At 44.1% G+C, this 19,167-nt stretch overlaps 1 protein-coding gene across 4 annotated transcripts in view; it reads left to right on the forward strand.

The window, feature by feature from the left end:
• The window catches only part of KANK1 (KN motif and ankyrin repeat domains 1), a 200,474-nt gene that overhangs the window by 174,837 nt on the left and 6,470 nt on the right, over nt 1–19,167 (forward strand). For 2 of the 4 annotated variants that reach the window (XM_027041094.2, XM_027041097.2), the window contains 5 exons: nt 10,816–11,013; nt 11,666–11,774; nt 12,954–13,196; nt 14,578–14,665; nt 17,679–17,898. In XM_027041094.2, coding sequence (XP_026896895.1) covers nt 10,816–11,013; nt 11,666–11,774; nt 12,954–13,196; nt 14,578–14,665; nt 17,679–17,898 — 858 coding nt within the window. The remainder of the gene's footprint in view (nt 1–10,815; nt 11,014–11,665; nt 11,775–12,953; nt 13,197–14,577; nt 14,666–17,678; nt 17,899–19,167) is intronic. The other 2 variants (XM_053205305.1, XM_027041095.2) reach the window with 2 other exon arrangements.

The raw sequence follows: 19,167 nt of genomic DNA on the forward strand, positions 1-19,167 counted from the left end.
TTTAAGAAGTTAAGTTTGGGGCACCTGGGTGGCTCAGTCGGTTGAGCGTCCGACTTCGGCTCAGGTCATGATCTCATGGTCCGTGAGTTTGAGCCCCGTGTCAGGCTCTGTGCTGATGGCTCAGAGCCTGGAGCCTGTTTCAGATTCTGTGTCTCCCTCTCTCTCTGACCCTCCCCCGTTCATGCTCTGTCTCAAAAATGAATAAACGTTAAAAAAATAAATAAATAAATAAATAAATAAATAAATAGATAAATAAATAAATAAAAGAAGTTAAGTTTGGCTCTGAAGCCAGACATTCTGCGTTCAGATGCTTTTCTCGGCCACTAGGACAATTTGTCTTTGTTCCTTCGTGGGGTTGAAATGAAGATTTAATGAGTCAATAGGAGGAAAGCTTTTGGAATAGTCTGCAGCACAGAGTGTAAATGATCAATAAATGCTGGCTGTCACTGCTGTTTTAGTACTTCCAGAAATGGAAATGTAGATATGGAACAAGTGGCCCAAATGCAAATTGTACAAATGGCCTTTTGTTTCTAATCCAAGTTTTTGTCTTCATAATTCTGGCCGTCACCTTCTTCCCTCAATTATTATGCCTCCCCAACACACAGTTTTATCAAGATAAAGATACCGGTAACAATGGGAAAACACAAAACAAACAGAATAAGTGTTCAATTCTGAGTCATTCAGAGTCTGCGTAAAAGCTAAAGCTAAAGCCTAAGTTGAATTTTGTGTATTCGTGCCCAGTCCAGAGACTTCTCCATTTTTCTAGGTTGGAGATTGGAGGGCATCACTTTTTCACAGTGAAAGAACATTCTTTTTTGTAGCACCATAATGCCTCACACCCCGATTCAGTTCTTTAAAATTATAACTGAAATATGTGCTTGTAACAAATTAACAGTTCAGGAAGAGCACAAAATAAAAAGGGAAAGTCTCCTCGTGCTCTCTTGGGGTAACCCCTTGTGTGGTTGGTGTATACAGGTGTGTATGTGTGTGGCTCTGTATTTTAGAGATGTAATTTCATAACAAAAGTTGAATTGTACATACTCTATTTTTCACATAGAAGGTCACCAACATTCTTCTAGGATTCAAGAGACCTTGTCATAATTTTGACACAGCCGCAATTTGTTGATGACCCAAGATGTTCTGTAAAGCACTTTTTTTCCTCAATGTGTCTTTTTGAAAATTTTAATTCCAGTGTACTTAACATACAGTGTTAAAGTAATTTCAGTTGTGCAATATAGTGATTCAACAATTCAATACATTATTCAGTGCTCTTCATGATAAGTGTATTTTTTTAATGTTTATTTATTATATTTTTGAGAGAGAGAGAGAGTGAGCAGGGGAGGGGCCAGAGAGAGAGAGAGAAAGGGAGACAGAGAATCCCAAGCAGAATCCGTGCTGTCCGCACAGAGCCTGGTGCAGGGCTCAATCTCACAAGCCGTGAGATCATGACCTATGCTGAAATCAAGAGCCGATGCTTAACTGACTGAGCTACCCAGGTGCCCCAATAAGTGTATTTTTCATTTGCTTCACATATTTCACCGTCCTCCCACCCACCTCCCCTTTGGGAACCATCTGTTTTCTATATTTAAGAGTCTGGGTTTTTTTGGTCTGTCTCTTATTTTGTTTGTTCATTTGTTTTGTTGCCTAAATTCCACGTGTGAGTGAAATCATATGGTATTTGTGTTTCTCTGACTTACTTCACTTAGCTTTATACCCTCTAGCTCCATCCACGTTGCTGCAAATGGCACGATCTCCTTCTTTTTATGGCTGAATAATATTACATTCTGTACATAAGCCACATCTCCTTTATCCAGTCATCAGTTGATGGACCCTTGGGCTGTTTGCATAGTTTAGCTGCTGTTGATAGCGCTACAGTGAACATCAGGGTGCGTGTATCTATAAAGTCCTTTTTGATTGCTGGTAGTGTGAGTTTCATGTACTTCATATTTTGTCTCTGAGCAAATACAAACAAAACTCTAACAGTGGAATTTAACTGCCTGCCGCGATTCACAGAAAACTCAACTCTTATACTCAGAAGAACTGCTTTAAAAAAAATTTTTTTAATGTTTATTCATTTTTGAGAGAGCACATGCACACGAGTTGGGTAGGGGGAGATACTGCTTTTGAAATCAGCTTCGTATTTGAACTCTTGGTTATCTTGGGTTAAAAAAAATAATAATAAAAGTACGAACTTGAAATCATTCCCATAACTGTGAAAGTAATTTTGTAGAAGAGTTCTGAGCCAAAGCAAAATCGGGGAAATAAAGTCGTCACAGAAGTAACTATTTCTAGTTGGTTTTATCTTAGCTCAACTAATACACCATCTACTTGTCCTAGGTCTTGGGGTTTTTTTTTTAATCGCAGTTTTTTAAAATAAGTGTTACCAGAGCGTCATGTAATCCAGACAAAACGTTTCTGAAACCCTGGGGTGTCTGATGGCATGATGGAGGGAAGGTCCTGCTGACCCGGAAGTCTGAAGAGCTGACCCGGAAGTGGCTGCTCGCGAAATGGGAAGTATCGGTTGAGAGAGGAAGCCAGGAGGCTGCCATACCCTCCGGTGTCATGAGAGGTTTGGATTCGGTTTCTCTCGCTTGATGCCCTTTGAGCAGAATTATTCTCTTAACGTACCTCTTCGCCAGGCTGCCCGTCAGATTCAGCTGGGAAACTTTTTTTCCAAAATTCATGGGTTTCCTGCTGCCTCCCACCAGCACCACCCACCGCCTGGTGGTGGCCACCCAGGCCCTGTTTCAGGGAAATGTTAGAATAAACAGCCTTAGAGCAAGGCCTCTTAATCTGGGGGCCATTGCTTCATGAACTGTTTTGTGTTAGGATTTTTTGTGAAGAAACTGCATAATTTTCCTCAGATCCTCAAAAGAGGTAGCTTACGCTCAGAAAAATTGAAACTGCAGGTCTGGGACATCTGTTACAAACCTGGCGCGTAAGTACTCCAGCTCCAAGGAAAATCGTTTATAAAGGTTTAAAATCTGTCCACCACCTTTGTGAACCCTTCAGCTGACACATGTTTGAAAATCTTACCCTCTTAAACTGATGCTTTATTATTTTAAACGGGTGCTGGTGGAATGGACAGGGATCTCCTGAAACAGATACAAGTTTATTTTAGCCTATATTCTGAATCCTAAAATACGCAGTTCATTGCTGGCCCAAGCATGCAGATTGGTAGTTTTTGAGACCTGAAGTGAGTTCTTGGATGTTCAGTCATAAACGATGAAGTGAATTTGTTGATATTGGACAGTCGTCACAGCTGTTCATTCTTCCTCCAAGCTACTAGTAGCTACTAGCTACTAGTTCATACTTCCTCCGGGCGGCTAGTTATTAATATCTCAGTAAAGATGCTTACAGCCTGCCCTGTCCCCTTGTCTGTTCAGGTCAGTTGATAGCCATCCATTCATTGCCAGCTCTATGCAAAGTGTGTAAAGTGGTCTATGCCTTAAAGAACTTGCACTCAAATGATGTAAAGTGGTCTTTGCCTTGAAGAACTTGCAGTCCAGTTGGGAAGCCAAGATAGGTATTCCAGAAATACGAATGATCACCTATGGCGCTGTGTGTTAGCCACCAAATGTGCAAATAGAAAGGTGCTCCAAGGGTTCAGCTGCAGTCAAGTCGTCTGTGGCTGGGGGAGGAGATGAGGTCCTTGGCTGTATCTAGAAGCACACACATGCTTACCCAAGTTTTAGTCACTGCAGCCTGTCAGTGTGGGTTTTCTGGGTCAAGTCTTGGGATGGTGTGTAATTAAATGTGGGTGGGCTTGTGGTGAAGGAGAATCCGATTTTTCCTCCACTCTAGCATTTTAAGTACCCACTTTTAGATACATTCATGACAGCTGTCTGGAATGTTCCCAGGGAGATATTAAAATGGCCCTAGAAATTTTTAAGCAGCTCTGATCCTTGAAGCTCTCCAGTTCAAGTTGACTTTGTTGGTAGCCACATACATTGGTCTTTAGGCAGGGTTCCGAATATTGAGCCTCATTCAGAACGGGATTGCCCTTTTTCCTCTATCAGAGATACATACCTTCCCCCAAAAGTAGTATATACAAAAACAAACAAAAAAACAAACAAAAACCCAGGTGATCCTTCATGAATAATTTCTACTAATTTCCCCAAACCAGTATGTGGGCTGAAAAGGGTAAATTTGTGTTCAAGCTTCTTTCTTTATGGAAAAACTAGACATATTTAGATCCCTTTGAATTCCTTGTTTTACTTGGGGAAAATACCTAGATGATGGCATGGCCTCCATAATGATTCAGACATTTCAGGCCTTCTTCCTGACAAATAAGCTCAAATCAGAATGTTTAGCTGAAATTTTAGCAAAATAACATGTTTAATACCTGGCCACAGTGTTCACAGTTGCATTTTCAGAACGCTCTTGGCATTGTAAATGAAAATGTTGGTTGGCATGCAGAAGAATTGGAATATTTTAACAGCAATTTTTTAAATCAGTTTTATTCTTTAAAATCAGTTGTCTAACAAACATACACATTGCTATGTGCCAAGAACTAATATAAATTCTAGGTGGAGAAATGTCACGGAGGAAACTGGAGAGGGTGATCTTGTTTAAAAAAAAAAAACAACAACACTCCTCCAGCTCTGTTTTTCATTAAAAGATTTCTCTTTTAAAATCGTTTGCTTTCAGCATTTCTAAATGTTACTTTCTAAACATTCTCAAGTCAGGAACATGCAGAAAGTTTTCTCTTTAATAATGTGACTTAGTTTTCATTATAGTTTGCCTTAGCTAGTGGAATTATCCATATATTAAATGCTACATGTACTTTAGAATTAGAATTAATATTTCCAGGTGTTCTTGTTTTTCAGAACCTTGAGATTTCTGTGACTCACTGTGTTTTAGTTACCACTCTTCTGGTCAAATCATCAAATGAGGTTCATGCATTATTGGCATTGATGGTCATTATGAGTTAAAGACTGAAGCCCAACTGCCTCCCCGCCCGGTCCCTAACTCTCCAGGGGTGCCTCCTGTAGGAACCATTGCCACCTGGTGGGAGTTTTGAGCATCTAGGCCCCAGTGCTGGAATTCTGCAGGTGTTTTGTGGTTACTCCTGTCGTTTTGCCCATGTTGCTGGGGTAGCATTTACTGGTAGTCATGGACTTCTACAATTAATGGTCCAGAACTATTAAGTAAACTCCACTAATTCCTAAAAATTCACATGGTCCAACTTGATGGACTAAATTAACCAGAGGAAAGTCTAAACTCTTGTGTTCAGCAGTCAAGTTTGTTTTTATTAAGTTTAAGCTCTATGCCCAAGGTGGGGCTTGAACTCGTGACCCTGAGATGAGTTGTATGCTGTGTGGATTGAGCCAGCCAGGTGCCCCTCAGCATTCAGGTTTTGTACCCATTAATTTAATTCAGTGGTTCTCAATCCTGGCCGCACATTAGAATCACTTGAGAGCTTTTAAAAGGTACTAATAAATACTTGGGCCCACCTACAGATAGTTCATTGTGTATTTTTTACTTATTTATTTTTAAATATGTATTTTTGAGACAGTGAGAGAGCACACAAGTGGGGGAGAGGCAGAGAGAGAGAGAGGGAGACAGAATCTCAAGCAGGCTCCAGGGTCCGAGCTGTCAGTGCAGAGCCTGACATGGGGCTTGAACCCATGAACCGTGAGATCATGACCTGAGCCGAAGTCAGACGCTTCCCCGACTGAGCCACCCAGGCACCCCTCCTCATATCTGTATTTTTTAAAGCCCCATCCGCAGCTTTGGTGATTCTGAAGTGTAGCCAGGGTTGAGGCTGTTGAATTTTGTTGTTCTCTGTACTTTGGTTTTCTTGGCTGCATCTTTCCTGCGTTGTACTTGAACACAGCAGTCATTTGTCAGCCTTGTGCTGGTGCGCCTGTCCTCGTGTGTGCCTTCTAACTACCATGGGTCCTTATCAAGTTCGGACAGTTGTTTATGGGTCATTCAAGAGCAGCCAGAGTTTCAGCCCTCTCTGAAAAGCATTTTCTGGCCATAAAAGTGACACATTCCTTCCGGTTTCAGCAAATGAGAACTAGTTTAGCATTTAATGTTGTTCTTTGCCTTGCTGATTAGTCTGAACAGAACTCCCGTGACTTCCCATCAAATGATATAGGCACTTGCTGAAGGCTTTCCTTTCCCCAGCATTGTTCTCAGCCCTGAAGGGGACAGCAGCTAAGAGTATAGCATGGAGCCAGGAGCTGGCGTGCTCGTGGACGAGACACGTGTAAAACAGAGGATGGGCATACTTTGGTCTGGACGGTCGAGCGCTGCAGGACATTGAGGGAGAAAAGAGACCTCTGTGAGATAGCACCAGAGGAAAGACGCTCTAGAAATAGAATCCTGGCGAGCCTTGAAAGGTGTATGGTCAGGGTTCAGGTGGTGAAGGTCGCTGAAATTCCAGGCCTGTAGAATAGTCTAGTAAAGAAGGGCACAGAGGTGGGAGTGATTACATCACACGAGCACTGTGAACACCTAGAGGGTAGGAATAGTTGAGCAGTAGAACTCCCACAGGCAAGATGAAGCCACCCGTTCATTACAAAGGACCCTCACATGCCCACCTGAGGGCTTGGCCCTGCACGGGAGAAGTTCTCCGAAGCCTTTGTCTACACATCTGAGCTCTGGTGAGAAAGAGCGATGGCCTCTGGTGGGCGGACTGTCCACAAAAGCCGGCATGGGCAGCGTGGATTTTCTCCATTGTTAGGAATGTCCTGTATCTTCCGGAGGAAAGTGGTTACGCAGGTGTATGCATGTACCGAAACTCATCAGACTACATGGTGGTGCATTTTCTTCTATTGAAATTATACCTCACGTTACAAATATTTTTTGAAAGATGTGGTTGAAAAGAAGAAAGAAATCTATGGATCCAAAAACTTAAAAACCAGAGTAGCCAGTGGAAATTTATGACAAAGATTTGAATTCAAATACCTTACGAAAGTTTTTTGAGAGACCATCAGAGAAATTTGAATACTGAGCAAATATGCAATAATCTTTTTTAAAAACATTTTTTAATGTTTATTTATTTTTGAGAGAGAGAGTGAGAGTGAGGGAGGGGCAGAGAGAGAGGGAGACACAGAAACCGAAGCAGGCTCCAGGCCCTGAGCTGTCAGCACAGAGCCCGACGCGGGGCTCAAACCCACGAACGGTGAGATCATGGCCTGAACCAAAGTCAGACACTTAACTGAGCCAACCAGATGCCCCTGCAATAAGCTTTTGTTTAAGATTTTTTAGATTTGAAAGTTTTAATGCTGTAATTATTTTTAAGAGCCCTTTATTTTAGGAACGTGTACTAAAATAGTTATGGATGAGAGTGGTAAGCCCTCTAGTTTTTGCATCCCAGCAATCCTGAGTGTGGGTGGAGGAGTCTAGGTGAGGCCAGGTAGCTCCCACGGTTGTTGAAGCCCTTAATGGGCATGCAAGGATTTGTTCTACTGGCGTCTAATTTTGTATGTGCTTGTGGTTTCAGTAATAATAAAAAACTGTTGGTGTATTTGCATTGTAAAAGTCCTCACTGGTTCTTGAATAGGAGCGTGCTTAGTGAGTGTTTGTCCAGGAAGAGTGTGCTGGCACTCGGAGATGATAACTGCTGAGACGTGGGAGAGGTGACTGCAGTAATTTCGCAGCAGTGATGAGTGGGGTTGGAGAAGGAGGGACAGAGCCAAAGGCCCTGCGTTGTTTACTTCACTTAAAGTAAGTCAGAGGCGCTCTAGACGTTTCCTGTTTGATGTTGGGGGAGCACATTAGGTCAAAAGGGCGCTAAGTACGATTGGGAGGGCTGCATTCAATGTTGCCTGTGTATGCAGGGGAGGAAGGTGGGTTTGTGGAGTCCCCGAGGGAGGCCCATGCCCGCAGTGCTAGCAGAGGGCACTGGTGCTGTTGATTCACGGACAGCATTAGGAAACGTGGCTTCTGGTCCAGCTCCGAAGTCAACGAATGTCCCTGGCTTTCAGAATTCTTAGCTTGGATAAATGACAGTTAAAATTGAGGTGGTAATGCCCCACTGTGACTATTTTGCCTCCCTCCACTTTTTTATTAGGGGGTCATTGTTTTAAACCAGTACTTTTGAAAGTGGGCCACCTGCATCAGCGTCTCTTGGGACAGCACCGTGGAGATGTCAGAAATGCCCACCACTGGGCCCCATCCCAGTTCTGCAGAATGATGTCACAGCAGCGGGTGCTTGGGAACCTGCACTTTAACAGATACCCCAGATGATTGGTATCAACAGTGGAGTTTGAAGAGAACAGTTGTAGAATCTTATCATGGTTCTTTTTTTCCTAATTGACTTAGAATACAATCAGTATTTAAATGTCTTTTCTTCTAAGGATCTAAGGGATTTCAGAACTTGAAGAGAGAGAAAGTTGTGATCAGATTCTTACCATAGCACATTGTGGGTAGATTTAAGTTTTTTATTTGTATTAGTAAGTTAGGTTTACAATACATAATTTAGGAAATAAACACAATGAAGAAAACATAACAACCTGTAATTCTTTGGCCTTGGAAAAGAAGTGTTAAGCAGGTTTATTCTAGATCCTTCCAGACTTCTTCTAATATGTATACATATAATCATTCACCAAAATAAGTTTATTTTCTCTGAACAATTTAATAACTTATTTTTAAAACTCACTAACACACTGGGGCACCTGGGTGGCTCGGTTGGTTAAACGTTCAACTCTTCAGCTCAGGTCATGATCTCACAGTTTGTGGGCTCAAGCCCCGCATTGGGCTCAGCACTGACAGAGTAGAACCTGCTTGGGATTCTCTGTCTGCTTCTCTCCTTGCCCCTTCCTCACTTGTGCTCTCTCTCAAAATAAAATAAAGTTAAAAAAAAAAAAAAAACTTCGCTAATACATTATGCTCCTCTTTCTGTGCTAATAAATGTCCACCCACGTTAACATTTTGTAAAATTGTTTTAAGTTTATTTGAGGCAGGGGGGCAGAGAGAGAAGGGAGAGAGAATCCCAAACAGGCTCCGCACTGTCAGCACAGAGCCTGATGTGGGGCTCGAACCTACAAACCATGAGATCATGACCTGAGCCGAAACCAAGAGTCAGGTGCTCAACCTACTGAGCCACCCGGGTGCCCCTCTGCACCAACATTTTTAATGGCTGCCTAGAATTCCTTTGTGTCAACATACCACAGCTTATTTCACTGGTTTCTTATTGGCATACTGCGGTATCTGCCTCTTCACTGTTTTATTCATGCAGACAATAAACATCCTTCTGTATCTTTTTGTACCTCCTTAGGATAAAATTTCTAGAAACAATTTGCTGGGCAAAGCATTTTCTTACTCTTTTCTTAAAGTGATTTTGAACAGGGACGCCTGGGTGGCTCCATCACTTGAGTGTCCGACTTTAGCTCAAGTCACGATCTCATGGTTCTTGAGTTGGAGCCCCACATTGGGCTTTGTGCTGACGGCTCGTAGCCTGGAGCCTGCTTTGAGTTCGGTCTTTCTGTCTCTCTACTCCTCTGCCCACTCATGCTGTGTGTCTCATAAATAAGTAAGGAAAGAAAGAAAGAAAGAGAGAGAGGGAGGGAGGGAGGGAGGGAGGGAAGAAAGAGAAAGAAAGAAAAAGAAAGAAAGAAAGAGAGAGAGAGAGAGAGAGAGAGAGAGAGAGAGAAAGAAAGAAAAGAAAGAAAGATTTTGAACACAGTTAATAGTCACTCTAAAAAGTGGCAAGCACAGGGAAAAGTTAACATCTGCATAGCTTCCAGATGTGTGTATTTATATGTATTTTAATAGAATCACATATGTAGAATTTTATCTGCTTTTCTTATTTAATCATATGTTGTAAACATCTTTCCTTGTCAGCCACATTGAAAATACTGTGCTATGCCTGTATATGTTAATTATGTGCAGTCATTTAACCACATCTTCTGCTTGAGTCCGTGAACAAATATTAGGCACTCCAAATACACAAAAGCAGTGTAGTCAATGTGAGGAGAGAGAGTTGATTTGAATGGTTTCGTGCCCTCAGAATACTCACAGACTAGAAGGGAGTCTTAGACGGTCCCAGGAACTATCTGGCACCTTGTCTTACTACAGATCCTGTAAGAGAGTCCGAGAGGTAAGAGGGCTGTGCGAGTCACGGAGAAAGGAACATCATTTGTATTCAGAGAGGTCAGGGAAGGCTCAGAAGAGAGGGTGATGGAGGGCTTGACCCTGTGAGGGGGGAGGAAGGAGCGTTCCAGGTGAGAGAGCATAAGGTACAAAGTGCTGTCAGGAGAATGAGAGACGCCCACTCTCAGCATCCCAGTGACTGGGCTGCAGTCCTCACCTCCACAGGGACCCCGGGCATGGTGGGAAACACAGGTGGAGAGGAAATAAGATGTGCCAGCTTGTGGGTGGCCTAGAATATGTGGCTAAACAGGGTGGGCCGCATTTCCTGAGCAGAGGGGAGTGTTTTAGCTTTGCTCAGGTGCGTTTGAGCCGGAATGCCACCGGGACTCCAGGGACCTGGCTGTTGCTCTGTAGCAGTGTGCACAAGGCGCGTGGCGGAGCAAGAGGGCAGTCAGGATCCTACGCTGCTGGTTCTACCCGGGCAGGGTGGTAGCAGCCAGGCCAGGAAGAAGGGAGGGAGGTGGAAGGACAGGCCCGGGCGGACCCGGATGTGGTGATAAAGGGAAGGTTGAGGGTGAAGGCGGCCTTGGGGTTTGAGTTTGGACAGCTTGCACGGTACTGCCATATATGCAGAAAGAAAATGCAGGGAGAAAAGCCCTTGAGAAGATGATGAGTTGTATAAATCTTCAAAAAAAAAAAAAAAAAAATTGAACCCACTTCGTTTGGTCCTGACATCACACACTTGTGCACCCGTCTCCTTCCTGACAGGCAGTAGTCTGGAATACCCCTGTAAGCGCGGAGGCCTTCAGTCAGGAGGACCGTTCAACACCCAGACATCCCGGCATGAGCAAGAAGCCGGGACCACGGAAGGGAGACCGCTCGGCGGCCAGGACGCCTTCCCCTCTCAGGAAAGCGTGCTGTCTCCCGTGAACCTGACCGACGACCAGATAGCCGCCGGCCTCTATGGTAATTCCCCTCGCTTGGTCCCTCTCAGCCTCAGGCTTTTGGGACCGGCATTGCCTGCGTTCCAGTCTGGTGTCAGTGTGCCTTCTAGATTGACCTGGAATAACCGCTGACCTAAGAACCAAACGTTAGGAAGGTAGGCCTAGAATATCTTCCACGAAGATTTACCAAAGAAAGAGGTGTGCTATCCCCAAAGAAAACTCCTCTGATTTTGTGAATTATGAAATATTTTAAACACCATTTCATTCTTCCACAGTCTGGCAGGCAGCAACTTTTCCCAGATCATCTCAGCTGAAGGAAAAGCATAATAACAATCCCTATTTTAGTGCCTAAGTGATTTTTGAGGCCCACATGAGATACAGCGTCACTTTATACAGTGAAACCTGGTACAGATGCTAGTTGTCATTGCTTTTGTTATGTCTGGAAGTCCTAATGGGTTTTTTTTTCCATTTAAAAAACTTGAAATTGTTTTCTTTGTATGCATACACTTTTTCCATTGGATTCTGTGCAAGTTTCTCATATGTACATGCCAAGATCTAGATTGACATAAATGTGGTGAAAAACCAAACATACGTGAGGAGAGATTTCTCGTTCACTTAACTTGTGTGCATATGAGTTATGTTAATTTTGATCGCCTCGATTCCTTTTTTCACAGTATGTACCAACAGTGAAAGCACGCTGAAGTCGATCATGAAGAAGAAGGATGGCAGCAGAGATTCAAATGGAGCAAAGAAGAATCTGCAGTTTGTTGGCATTAACGGAGGGTAAGGAAGATGGCGGTCCGAGCGTCTCTCCATGGTCTGTCTGTCTACTTTGCCTCCTGCCTCCTCGAGTCCCATTCAAAGGTGGCTAGTCTGGGCTGCTGCCACATTTTGGTGATGGAAGATCCCCTCAGAAAGGTGCAGTTGGGCTTCTGTCCTCTCCTCTTCTCGCTCTCTTTAAGGATATGCCACTCACTCTTGAAAGGACACCTGACGGAGCTGAGCTATTGACATCTTCTCACCTCTGATCTGAAACCGGTAGTCTTCAACAAAAGCAGCAGGCAGCAGGTGTCCCGCGGTGTTGGCCAACTTGTGCTTACCTGTATGAGACTCAGAAACACACAGAAAGAGGCGAGAGAGCATCACTTCACGGGCCGGTGATGGCCGTCCACTCGTTGAGAATGGGCTGTTAGCTCTCCGTGCATACAAACAAAATTGTAGGGCCTTTCACTTGATGAGTAATCCAGCCGTGCGTCACTTCTTGACTCTCTAAATAGAGTGTTTATTAGCTGTTTATTCTTTTGTTTCTCATTGAGCCAGATACGTAGTGAAGCCAATTTGTCTTCCTACAGTTGAATCAGAGCAGCTAATCTATGAATCCATATATGGCCTCGACAAGAAAGCAGTAGGGCAGTTATTGGAGGTAATATTTATAGCAAAGTGTACCGTAGAGCTTTAACTTAATGAGGCCTGTTTTCTGAATCTTTGAAGTCGTATTGGGTGATGTGGCCCAGGAGGTCTTGGAGGACATATGGACCAGAGAAACTATGGGTTACTTACATAATCGGTTCACCGTAACACTGGTACAGTTAATGAAGCAAAACAGGAAGAATGTAAGGGAGAAGAAAAGGCACAGAAAAAAATGAACCACTGCAGACCTTAACTTCTTTCATGAAGTTGAGTTTCCTTTGATTTCTACTAAGCCAGAGGTGCTGTATTTATACATATTTTTCCTACAAGTGTATAATGATACCGATTGGGAACCCAAGTTGCCCCTTTTAAGTCAGAGCCCATTCAAAACCACCAGATTTTTAAATAGAACTTACTTTGAACTTCTAAATGCAGGGTCTAAAACCACTGGTGAAATGTCCGGAGTCAGTTAGCTTTCCCTGCATAAAAACTTCTGTCACGGGGTCTTTCCGGGCACGCCTTGCATCTCCTGAACTCCCAATTGCCACCTAGGTATGAAACAACTTCAAGTGATGATTCCAGCTCAGATGAAAGCTCTTCCTCCGAGTCAGATGACGAGTGTGACGTCATTGAGTATCCTCCTGAGGAAGAGGAGGAGGAAGAGGAGGACGAAGACACTCGGGGAATGGCGGAAGGGCACCATGCAGTTAATATGGAAGGTTTCAAGTCCGCCAGGGTGGAAGATGAAATGCAGGTTCCAGAATGTGAACCTGAGAAGGTGGAAATCAGAGAGAGGTGTGGTACACTCCCCTCCCCTCCCTAACCTTTCCCACGTTCAATGTGCTTGGGCAGAACGGTTGTCCAGTTAGGAGATTTTGCAATTGTAACTATTGGTTTGGTCTTTCTGACCCCCAAAGGAAAGCTAAACTTCATCCTCAAAGGTACGACCATCGCGTCTGCTGCTCATAAATATAGGTGGAGGGGGATAAGTTCTAGGTCTCTCAGAGGAGCGGCAAAGGGAAGGGCTCCTCAGCCTGTCACCTTTGTTTCCTTTAAACCTATTCGCTATCTAATTTTATATGTGGAGCCACTGTCCACAGAACTATTAAGTGCCACTGAGGTTTCCATTGTTTGGACAACCCACCTTATATTTAAAGGCATATCAGAACTTTGTGTGGCCAGCACATTTCTTTCAAGGTTTCAGGTTATATCATTTGCCATTTTTCTGGATACTGGTGTCAGTATTGTTATGGTAACATCTCTGTGCATAAGAGGAACAGTGTTTTAGCCTCAGGGACCACATTCACCGTAAAGATGATGTAATCAGTCACATGTCTATATTGTTGCTCAGTGAGTGATAAGGAACACCACGAGAATGGGTTTGGGAATATCCTGAACAGCAGCTAAAATATCAAGTAAATACTCTGATTGAAACGTATCTAACGATGTAGCAGATTTTACAGACTGTTAGCAAATAGAGAATCAATGCTTATAAAACAGGAGAGACTAGAACAGATGGAAATTTCAAGATGTTTTCCCACTGTGTGAAGTATAAATAGAACATTTCACTAAACTTCTATTTAATTGTGCAAATGGAAGTTTAACTACATGAATACGAGGTAAGTGTTTCTAGTTTATATTTCCAAGTATTTTCACGTGGCTCAGGATCTTATCATCTAGATTTTTTTTTAACAGCTTTATTGAGATATAATTTGTGTACCATATGTCATGCAATTTTTAAGTTGATATTTTCAGGAGGGTTCCACACTTGCAGAGTTCACGGGTGTGGTTTACTGGTCAGCATAACGGATATGTGGTAACACAGACTGCATCAACCTCTTACGATTGAAAATATTTTTGAGAACTTAGAACAGAAGGAGGGAAAGATCTCCAGATGTTAGTCCACACTATCATAAAGGCCAAACAGGTGAAGCCGAAAGCTACCCGTATGGCCAGAGCTGAGCTCTGGCTGGACACACTGGCTCTGTGCAGTGGCTTCGATGCTTGGATGCCTGGGGACGCCTGTGTGACCTCCAGGCAAGCACCTTATACCACCACAACCTGCTCCAGGTCAACTTGGGGCCTCTTGTGTTTTAAAGGACTGTAGAGTTGGAAATAAAAATGCCTTTCCTTTTGTGGCCAAACATAAGCTCTCTTTTGTCTTGTCCCCTTTTAGGTATGAATTAAGTGAAAAGATGTTATCTGCATGCAACTTACTGAAAAATAACATGAATGACCCCAAAGCTTTGACCAGCAAGGACATGGTGAGTCTTCCCTGCAGACACTGTCCCCAGTGCGTACAAAGGACCCGAGTGGACCCCATTGTGAGGGTGTCTCTAGCCTGCCCTGAGCTGTTGTCACTCGTGTGCCTTTCCCCGAACTATTTCTCACTCGTGTATGCACAGTGGGCCTCACGCCCATGGAACGGAAGGTGAACTGTAGTCAGTCGTCAGCTTTCTACAGGTTCTGCTTCTGCTCACAGAACCTTGTCATCCAGGGAGAAGAGTCACCAGAATTTTTTTTTTTTTTTCCAAGTTGGCGTGTGTTTTTCAAAGCAACCTCTCTGGGCCGAGGTCAGCATTCCTTTCAATTATGAAACTGCATATTAAGTTCTGATGCGGAATGCAGGCAGCCACTATTTTTAAACTTAGGAGTGACTGTACTTGTCATTGTCGCACACTTTGAGAGACTTGGAAACACGCGGCAGAGAAGCAGGGGGTCGCTTTGGGCACATGAATGGCCCAGTGCAGGACAGGTGAGCGTTTCCGTGGCGATGGTGCCTCTGATACCATGGCCAAGCTCCTTGCTCCCTCGTGTGTTGGTGACGTTTGGAGGTGCAGCTCCTCTCGCAGTCAGACTGGCCCTCTGATGGACACTTCTCGCAGCACAGTGAGAAAAATGTAAATTCTCAGTTACGTTAGATACAGTTTGCATTTGAATATTTGCATCTTGTTAATGTGAAGTTTTATGCTGCATCTGTCAGCAGCCAGTGAGAAAGTTGATTTCTAAGTTTCAGAGGATTATAAAGTTATGAAACCAAAATGTTAGAACAAGAAGGGACTTCAGGGGCTGCCTAATCCTGGAAAGGCACGGTTTTCATCATGTACAACACACACAATCTGAAGAACTGGTGACAGCCATCACAGGCATGAGAGGTCCCTGGGCGTGCACACCTGTGAGGCCACTGTATTCTGGTCTATCCTGTCTTAACTGAGGCCCTAAAGATTATGAGATTCATCTAGAGCTAGTTAACTAGCTACTAGTTAGTACTGGGGCTAGATTTTACCTGTCTCAAGTCCTGGTCCGTGTTTTATTTCTCCTCTCTGAATCCTGTTTGTTAAATTATGTTTTCTTCACCCATTTGTTTATATTGCTATAGAAACTTAAATTTATCAGAGCCAGCTGTGTCTTGACATTGAATTAGTGTGCTGAGGAAGGAGCACGGCGGTGATGTTTACAGAAGGAAATACTAAATAAAACCCCTGACCTAGAGGGATCCCAGAACCACATGTTGAACTCCATCAGCATAAACTAAATCCCTGTCTGTGCTTCAGTCACAAATAGCAAAACCAGGAAACGTCACTGCAGTGTTAATATTTCCCACAAGGTTTAACCTAGGCTTAAAAACTGGTGCTTCTGGACCCTAGGTCTTATAGCCATAATAGACTTTTTCTTCTACCATTCCCAAAATACTGATGCTGCGGCCCCAGGTTGCCAAGCATGTTGTCACATGCACACTCTGTGCTCAATACCTTTTTGGTTAAGTTGAACTCGCTTGGTGAAAAAGTGTTTAAAGCATTGTTCTGTGAAAAGTGGGAGACACCTGAATGATGACATTGCCGGGGCCAGGTAACCATCACAGGACAGCACGTGCATATCCGTAACAGACGTCGCCACCCAGACGACACAGTTCCCTTCCCTCTGCGTGATGATGGACTCCAGAGAAATGGAAATCTGAATACGTAAAAGGGTGAGCAGAAGAAAACATGTGATGCATTTTTTCCAGCCCAGGACCCTTTTTACCAGGTGGCCCAGAGTACGACTGAATGGGCTAAAACTGAATAAGCAGTAGCAGGATGATAAAGATACGGAAGCTGTACAATTCCAGCTCCAGCCTCTGTAGAAAGGGGACTTCCTGGGTTCTGGTGCTTTTGACAGAGGCGGTCCATCTTTCTCTGATATATTTTGAAGTCTTTAAAGAGTGAGCAACAAGGGGCACCTGGCTGATTCAGTCAGTACAGCACGTGACTTTTGATCTTGGGATCGTGAGATCATGAGTCCCAAGTCCAAGCCCTGCATTGGGCACAGAACTCGCTTTAAAAAAAAAAAAAGAAGAAGAAGAAGAAGCAAAGCACAAATGAATGGGTGGTAAACTCATGTAAAAGAGGGCTCATGGAAGAAGTGTTATAGCTCTTTCCATCACCAGCAGTGGCTGCCCACAGTCTGCACTGAACTTCATACGGTCTGGGATTGACTTGATTGACCAGGAAACAAACGCCATGTTCATGTGTCCACAGCCCAAGGGAGGGCGCCTGGGGCTCGTGATCAGATGCAGAGGATCCTTCATGAGAAATGTCATTTGTTTGGGACCTGCTTTTTAAGCCCTTCCCGTGGTTGAACGTTTGTATCTGGGATTGGAGTGACAATGAACTGGCTACATGCTTACAGTCTCCCAGCCCAGTGCTGTGGGGATGTTGAAGGAGTTGAGGTTGGTCTGTATAGGAAGAAAGCAGCATCATCAAGTGTGGGTGAGGTCACTTCTTCTGTCCTGACTACTCTGAAAATCAGGTGCAGGGCCAGCACAATTTACGTAATATTAATAGTTCGATAATCACTGGAGCCAGGCCTGAGCGTTTTCGTGTGTCTTGCCTCGTTTGTCCTCCTGGTGAGTGCTGTGAGGCAAAGGTATTCTTACCATCCCCGTTTTGCAGATGAGTAAACTTAGGCACAGAATGAGTGTCTTTCCCAGGACTGTACGGCCCACAAGTAGCAGAGCCAGATTTTGCACCTTGCTGGTGGAGCTCCTGAGTATTGCTGTCTGACCTTGACCTCTTCTTTAGAAGTTAGAACGTGTCCGTCGTTGAAAAGCAGGAGGGACGCTCCAGTTTGGAGTTTGAGGCTTCTCTTAGGGCTCTGCGTTTCATTAGTCATTCTTTGAGAGCAAATTCTAACTGCACGCACCCTGACTATAAAAGGTCTCATTTCTTGGGCTTGCAGCTGGGTCTCGGAAAGGTCTATAAATAGAAGAACTAATGCCCCTTGCTGGTGTCTTGGCAGCGGTCCTGTCTGAACACCCTGCAGCACGAGTGGTTCCGCGTATCCAGTCAGAAGTCGGCCTGCCCGGCCATGGTGGGGGACTACATAGCTGCTTTTGAGGCCGTTTCCCCGGACGTCCTGCGCCACATCATCAACATGGCGGATGGCAACGGCAACACGGCCCTCCATTACAGCGTGTCACATTCCAATTTCGAGATCGTGAAGCTGCTCTTGGACGCCGGTGCGTTGGCCGTCCTGGTCTCTTCCCCTCAGCACTTGGGGTGTGACTCATCTCAGAGAGGCTGGTTGAGCCACACCTCAGTTCTGTGACCACCCTAGCACCCTATCCGTTGCTTTTCCGCATGATGTGGCCAAGAATGTCATCCTTGAGTCACTGAGGGGAGGCGTGAAATGGAAACAAAGCAGGGTGGCACAGATTCCAGGTCTGTTTGGAGGGGAGGTTTTAAGGATAGTCTTGCTGCAGTTTTGCTGCGTTCAGGCGAGGTATATCCCTGGAGGTGAACATGACTCAGGGTCCCTCCTGAGCTGAGTCATGCAGGCTGGGCGGGTGCGCTCTCAGGAGACAGATCACTGCTCGTAGGGCCAGAGTCACAGCTTTGGTGTCCCCAGGCTGCTCTTCCTGTCCTGGCTCCCCGACCCCATCCAACTGCCTCCCAGATATGTACAGTTAGCCGAGATGGGGACCATGCAAAGCCACTATACCAGATTATAGCAGAATCATCACCAATGGTATATTCCCACCAAAATATACCTTGTTATTGACAACTCAGCATAGAGTGAAGAAATTGTTATTCTTCTCTCTGAGCCATAGTAATGAGGACAGTGACATCTTGTTTATAACTGGAATATCCCATCCCAGAATATAGCCTCTGACGTGTATTAAACATGAAGCGAGGGTGTGCTAGATAGAAGGGGTCCCCTTGGAAAATTGGGAGCTTCCAACTTTTTGTTCAAATAGAGCAGCCAGTGGTTCACCTAGTCCCCAAGTGACTCTGATTTATTTTTGAAATACGCATTTTTACTTCTAGTATGTGACTGATACAGAACTTATAGTACTTTGGTCTTATTAGTGAGAACAGTGTGAACATTTGATTTAGAATATGCAATAAAATTGTCCAGTTTTCATGCACTGTTTCTTGATTCAACTCTCCAATTTCTTCTACTCTGTTTTGGGGAAATTGAATTACTGCAGAGAAGTAACTGGGCAGATTTATCGTCTTTTCTAAGTTTGCTTATTCCCAGCGTATGGGGCTATGGAGGCCAAAACTGCTTCCATCTCATGAGAAGGAATTCCAAGCCTCCTTCCCAGAGGATAAACAGAGCTGCTGGTCCTGTCAGGCCACGTTGTTGTCTCAACAGAAAAGTGGTTAATATCCAGAAAAGCTAAACAGATTTCAGATTTTTTGCTCTTGAAAGCAACAGTTTAATCTACCCTTGGAAAATTTGTGTGGATGAGATATTTTGGTAAATCAAATGATTTCACCTCCAT

The sequence above is a fragment of the Acinonyx jubatus genome, chromosome D4, assembly GCF_027475565.1.
Source record: "Acinonyx jubatus isolate Ajub_Pintada_27869175 chromosome D4, VMU_Ajub_asm_v1.0, whole genome shotgun sequence".
In the NCBI taxonomy this organism is placed as follows: Eukaryota; Metazoa; Chordata; class Mammalia; order Carnivora; family Felidae; genus Acinonyx; species Acinonyx jubatus.